The following is a 6906-nucleotide window of genomic DNA, read 5'->3' as shown; positions in this document are numbered from 1 at the left end:
TTTATTAAAAACTTTTGATTATATAAATCATCTTGAAATTTAAGAACACACTTAACAATAGCAAAATGTTCTTTAACTACAGCAGAGTAGTTAAGTTGGGCATTTTTCCATTTACCMGAATAAAAACGAATAAGRTATTCTTGTTTGGAAATAGGATCAATCTGYTTAAGAATACCGCCATAGCCTAAATTAGAAGCATCAGTYTCTACAACCTTATTCCAAAGAGGATTAGGGAGCATAAGACAAGGAAGGTTTTTAACCTTTTTCTTAATTTCTTGAACAGCAATAGTATGACTATYAGTCCAAGAACAAGATTTCTTTTTAAGTCTATCATATAAAAGAGAAGTATAATGACTTAAGTCCTGAATATAAGCTGAAATATAATTCAAACTTCCCAAAAATCTTTGTAATTGGGTTTTATCAAGAATTTGATCAGGTGCTCTTGATATCAAGTTCAAACTCTCAAATGCAAAAATTTGCAATCAAGGTTGTTGTATTACAACTAGTTTTCTCTTGACTAAGGTTATTTCTCATGAAGTTATTCTTGGTCTTCCCTTTTTATACCARCTCTATCCCATCACTCAGATTGATGAGCAAGGTCTTACTGGTACCTTTCACAATAAAGCCATTACTTTCAAGTTCATGGATGAACCGGTTAAACGTTTCCTTGACATTCTTCAAGATCGTATTGATCGAAAAACTTTTCATTTATACTCTCTTAAAGAAGAAATCTCTTCTTTAACCATTGATGAAAAGCTTACTAATCCTCGTTTGAAGTCTAAGATTGATTTTATTCATAATGATTTTTCTCTTAGCATTTGCAATGATCATCCCAATGCTTTTTGGGMTAGAAAGAAACATATTGTTTCTCTTCCTTATGAAGATGATTTCTCGGAGCTTAATATCCCTACTAAGGCCAGACCTTGTCAAATGAATTCTGATTATCTTATCCTTTGTAAGGCTGAAATTAGTAGTCTTCTTGAGAAAGGTCTTATAAGAACTTCCCAGTCCCCCTGGTCTTGTACCGCTTTTTATGTTAATAAACATTCAGAGCAGGAAMGAGGAATTCCTCGATTAGTCATTAATTATAAGCCTCTCAATAARGTTCKYAAATGGATTAGACATCCCATTCCCAACAAGAAGGATCTTCTTGATCGTCTTTTCCAAGCTCTTATCTTTTCAAAATTTGATTTAAAATCTGGTTATTGGCAAATCCAGATTGCTGAAAATGATATTTATAAAACAGCCTTTAATGTTCCTATGGGACATTATGAATGGAAGGTTATGCCTTTCGGTTTAAAAAATGCTCCTTCTGAATTCCAACAGATTATGAATGATATCTTCTACCCTTATAGTAGTTTTATCATTGTTTATATTGATGATATTTTGGTTTTTTCAAAAGATATTGAGAGTCATTTTAAGCATCTTAATACTTTTAAAACTCTGGTAATCCAAAATGATTTAGTTATATCCAAACCAAAAATGTCTCTTTTCCAAACTAAGATTCGATTTCTTGGTCATGATATAGAAAAAGGAACGATTATTCCTATCCAGCGTAGTATTGCTTTTGGTGATAAGTTTCCTGATCAAATTCTTGATAAAACCCTGAGTTGAATCAAAACTTATTTATAAAATAGGTACCTTTGAAAAGCTTGGTTTAAAACATATTGTTAAAACCACGGAATCYTCGATTCCCCTTCATAAAGATGAAATGATGATTCGTCTTTTAAACAAAAAGGATATAATGCCTTATTTGAAAACTCATAAGTTTTTGCATATTGGTTTAGTGCAAATTGCATTTAAACCACTCACTCTTGAAGGATTGCCAGAAAGCTTTCTTGCAGCTCTTAGAGATGGAAGAAATCTAAATTGGCAGCAATCCTTAATTGGAATGATCCAATCTAGTCTGGCTCATGGTCCAGTTTATTTTGATGTTTATCCTAATCTAAGTTTATCTTTAACAGATGTTAATATTTTRGATGCTTTAACATTAAATGTTAAAACTCATGGTTATAACTATGCTGCAGGAACMGAAGTTTTCTGTATTTGTTATCGAATTTATTTCAAACCCTTATTTACTCTTAACCAGACTCAAATCTCTGAGCCAGAAGAGCATGCTGAATCCTTAACAGAGTTAAGAATTTGATCTTTTTGATCAAGGGGGATGTAATTATCCCACCATCCTTTTAGTTGACCAGTGAAACCAGCAATAATCATCTTGGCAATAGCTTTATCATTATTGTCTGTGTTTTTACAAACAGTGCTATACCTGCTTTAAAAGAAGATAATCTTCTTCTTCATAAACATCTTGCAATTGTTTCTACCAAATTGGTCACAAAAATCACCAAGTTGTTTTCTTTCAAGCAGATTCTGCTTCCTGATTTGGTGTTTTAATTTCAAATCATTGCAAAGAGAAAGACCTTCTGCAATACAAGTACTGATCAGTTGACCATAAGTAAAATCATCATAATTTACAGAAATACCATCTTTTTTTAGAATCTTGCGGACTCGTTCAGCAAAAAGATGAGGAAGGCCATCAATAAATTTGGCTTTCCAATGACTGTTATTACAGTCTTTGAGTTCAAACTTCTTCTTCATAAACATCTTGCAATTGTTTCTGCAAGTCAAGACCTTTTAGTCAGAAATGCTACTTTTCATGTTCCGTCTGAAGAATCGAAAGAACCAGAGAATATTTCTCCTTCTTCTTCTACTAAGCCGCCTGATAATGCTACTCTTTCTACTATCAGTCGCATGATTACTCAAAAATGGTTTACAAAAATTACCCTTCTTATAGATGGCCATTTTCAAAARGATTTTTTAGCAATGATTGACAGCGGGGCTGACTTGAATGTTATTCAAGAAGGTCTCATTCCCAGTAAGTTTTTTGAAAAAACTTCTTGTTCCCTTTCTCATGCGGGAGGTGGTGCTCATTTTTTTTGTAAGATTAAACGATTAAATAAACGAATAAAAATAATTTATATAGTTTATATAAATATAAATGATTTATATTTAATCGCTGGTATACGATTACATGCTATATGTTGCGTTTGTTTGTGAATGATTGATACGAAGGTATCTAAAAGAAATAACAAGGGCATATTCTAGTTCCATGACACTTGACCATAAAACTAGGGCTCCAAATAATTAATTAATCGAAGTAGAGGGAAATACCGCCATCTTCAAGATTCCTTCTTCTTCCTTCCTATGCGAACAAACAAATCAAAAACCTTTACGTTTTCTCTCCTTTTTCACGTTTTCGCATCCTCAATTCCCCAAATTTCCAGTTGGATCAACGGTTTCTGATTTCAGTGGCGACTTCATTTGTGTTGTATCTAACAACATGAGATCGTTCGGTGAAATGGCGACTTCATCGTCGTCATGGTTGTCTTCGGCTCACAATTCAATGGTAACAACACCGCCTAACACTTCTTACTCCTCTTCTCGACCTGTTTATATGAACTATGCTCTCATTTCTGCACTGGTTGCCTTCGCTCTTGCTCAATCCATTAAAGTCTTCACCACCTGGTACGGTTTTTGTTCATTTCATCAATTTACTCCTAATTTTGGTTTATATTTATGTATATATGGTTGCCTTTCTAATCGCCCAATTCCGGTTTCTGTATCTAGCTGAGTTGTAGAGACTCGTATATTTCTATGTCAGATTACTGATTTATTCATATGATTTGAAAGCGGTTCTTGATTTAGTTCCCGATCCAGGGGAATTTGCCAAAATTTGGATTTTGTGAACTCGTGTGATTCCAGAAGAGTGATGCCACGGCATGCTTACAAAACTCAGCTTCTTGTCATACGCTTAATTGTCTTAGATTCTGCACAAGAATCGAACCTGGATCCTCTGAAATGTGTTTCTGAATTAGCTCATATTCTGTTTAGGATTCCAATAGGACTAATGGTTAGGCAAAATTTTGCTTGTTACAGAAGAACATCTACGCATCTTGGGCACTCTAAAGTCTAAACTATACCTTTACTTTCTAATTTGGTTGTTTTTTTTGGTTGTGTATCTCTTCTCTATTGTAGTATTTTATGTATCTGATTTATTGCTATTGATTCATCCTAAGATTCTTATATCTATTGGCTAGACATGCAGGTATAGGGAACACCGTTGGGATCTTAAGCAACTTATTGGATCTGGTGGTATGCCTTCATCCCATTCTGCAACAGTCACTGCTCTTGCCGTTGCTGTTGGGTTACAAGATGGCATTGGTGGTTCATCGTTTGCAACTGCACTGATATTAGCTTGTATAGTATGATCATTCTCTTTATCCTTTCCATTATTCCATGAAGTTCGTTTAATCATCTGCTATTGTTTAAGATGCATCCATGTAAAATGAATAGAAGAAGTAGAATGTATAAATATCATCACCATAAAAGCCATACTTTGTCACCAATAATTTTCTGTCATTTCAACTTTGCACATGCTGGAGTGTCGCTTTAGACACAAAAAAGCAATAGCACATTGAATCTGTTCTAAGATCTTGTGTTTTCCTAATTTTGCATACTGGCTTTTGATTGCACTCTTATCTTAAAATCTCTCATTATGATTATGGGGACAAAATCATGTGTTTTCCATCAATAGCACCTAACCTATGCCGATATTGGTGGACCGTGCTCCACCCCGGTGAACTTATGCGGTTTTTTTTCTTGTATGAAACTACTTTGAAACTAAGGTTTGCACTTCTGAATGCATGTAAGGCAGTGAATAGGTTAGAAACAAACTTGAATAAGTTAACATAGGGGAATAACTTCTGATCTCTTATAAAAAATGAATTCTGGCAGGTAATGTATGATGCAACTGGTGTACGATTGCATGCTGGGCGTCAAGCAGAGGTTTGATTCATCTCTCTGTGTGTGTGTGTGTGTTCTGGCTACATCAGAGCCATTTATGTTGGTTGTCAACAAATTGTGTTGCATTTGATCAAATTTCTTTATAGCATATCGTAGACCGTACTATACAGTTACTAGTCGATGATATGGTTACAATATCTGGTAAAGATATCATTTCTTCATGTCCAAAATTGCAAAATTTTCAGGTTTTGAATCAGATCGTATATGAACTTCCTGCTGAACATCCCTTGGCTGAGAGCAGACCCTTGCGTGAACTTCTTGGTCACACCCCTCCTCAGGTCTGTTTTCATGTAATTTCTTGTGCAAGTCTTAAATTCTGAACCCTTCTTATCAAACTGCTAAAAGGTTCGCATTATGTTGCCCTATGGTCATGTTGCTTATATGCCCTTCTTTTTGGGAAATTGACAAAAAAAGCAAATCCATCCAACTCTTTCACTTTATAGCCATGTCAGGACCCAATTCACTAAATAGCCAATTTTCTGCGTAAAGATTCTTCTTATTATTATTTTTCGCCGAAAATCAATGCTTGCGCTGTTTGGCATATGCGTAAGCCTTGTGCATAAGGATCGACTAAAAGGTGAATTTGGGTTAGATACTGGCTAAAAAGTGAAACCACCTACCAGCTTTGGCTATTTATGTAAAAAATCCCCTTTTTTTCTACAATATGACCAAAATAATACATCTGTCCAGTTCTCCAAATGTTACTCAACTTAGGGAATCTTTGGCTGGTTTTCCAATAAGTCATGTATAGATAAAGTTGTTTGTGTGGATTAGTCTCTCTTATAGATTGAGAACATAAATGGAAGGAACATGTTTTTTAATTGGGAGAGGCAGGTTTGGAAAAATTTGGCTTTCTGTATAAAGCTCCCCCTAGAAGCTTACTGAATAGAGTTTCATTAAGCTGCTAACAAACAAACTCTTACAGTTGCCTTTTTCCCATTGTCATCCTTGCAAAAACCGATGACATTGATTTGGGTCCATAAATTTCTCGTATTTTGTCATTTACAAAAGGGTATTTTTGACGTTTGTTAAATATCAATTCATAGGTGGAGTAGTAGTTGATATCATGCACACCTAAAACCATGGATTTAGCAAATGCAGACTAGTTATTTACATAAAATTTGCAGGTTATTGCAGGAGGGTTGCTGGGTATGATGACAGCAGTGATTGTGCACTTAATTTAGGGGTGTTTGAATTTGTGGTTATTGTGAATTGTAATGCATTGTTTTGATGTAGATTGAATTTGTTGGTTGACACTATGCACATTATATAATGGAGTAGAAGTATTATAAATGTTGTTGGAATGCAAAGCAATTAGATGCCAATGTGTTTGCTACAGATGTTAGGTTGTTTGGTTGGTTTTCCATTAAGTTTTGTACGAATAAAGATGACTGTGTGGATTAATCTGTCTGTATAGATTAAGAGTTTTTCCATAGATGAAAGGAGGTGTTCCTTAATTGGGAGTTGTAGGTTTGGAAAAAAACTTGAGTGTTTACATAAAGCTCCTCCTAGAAATTACCAAATAATCAATTTTCTATATCATTAAGCTATTACCAAATATTCGAGTATAATGGACTGAATAAGCTGTGTGTCTCATTAAGTTGTTAAAAAATTGAGCCTAACTGATAAATTAGTTTTTGATTGATAAACCAGTTAGTTTAAAAACTAGCTAACTTATGAACTAGTCATATTTGATAAAAAGTAATTGATCATGTAAAATTAGTTAAAAGGATAAGGATTTTGATCAGTTATGTAAAATATAAGACATATTCGAAAAAATGTGAAAAAAAGTCCATGGAGCTTATTAAAATGCTAACTGAAATAGTTTTGTTTTTCCAAGAAAATCTGTTGTTTGTTTCTGAATTGGTGAGATGTAAATCTTGTTTGGCAAAAAAAAAAAAAAAAGTCTGTATCTTAATGGTTCTAAAATTTTCTGAATGATTTTGTATTTCGGGACTTCCTTAATCATTCAGCGTCTTAATTTCATTGTAAATAATTACCAAACAATTATATTTCATTTTGCACTATATCAAGTGAGCCTCT

The 6906-nt window shown here is 33.9% G+C and overlaps 1 protein-coding gene across 1 annotated transcript; it reads left to right on the top strand.

Annotated features, from left to right (window-relative positions):
* Positions 1-3040: 3040 nt before the first annotated feature.
* LOC112523230 (uncharacterized membrane protein YuiD) lies at positions 3041-6198 on the top strand. Its single transcript, XM_025132752.1, has 5 exons — positions 3041-3525; positions 4106-4262; positions 4795-4845; positions 5049-5141; positions 5991-6198. Exons 1-5 carry the CDS (start codon positions 3341-3343, stop codon positions 6045-6047), a joined length of 543 nt encoding a protein of 180 aa, XP_024988520.1. The 5' UTR covers positions 3041-3340; the 3' UTR covers positions 6048-6198.
* Positions 6199-6906: the final 708 nt, after the last annotated feature.

The sequence above is a fragment of the Cynara cardunculus genome (genome assembly GCF_001531365.2).
Source record: "Cynara cardunculus var. scolymus isolate 2C chromosome LG 12, CcrdV1, whole genome shotgun sequence".
Classification (NCBI taxonomy): domain Eukaryota; kingdom Viridiplantae; phylum Streptophyta; class Magnoliopsida; order Asterales; family Asteraceae; genus Cynara; species Cynara cardunculus.
The sequence above is the reverse complement of the archived record's forward strand: the minus strand, read 5'-3'. Positions and strand labels throughout refer to the sequence as shown.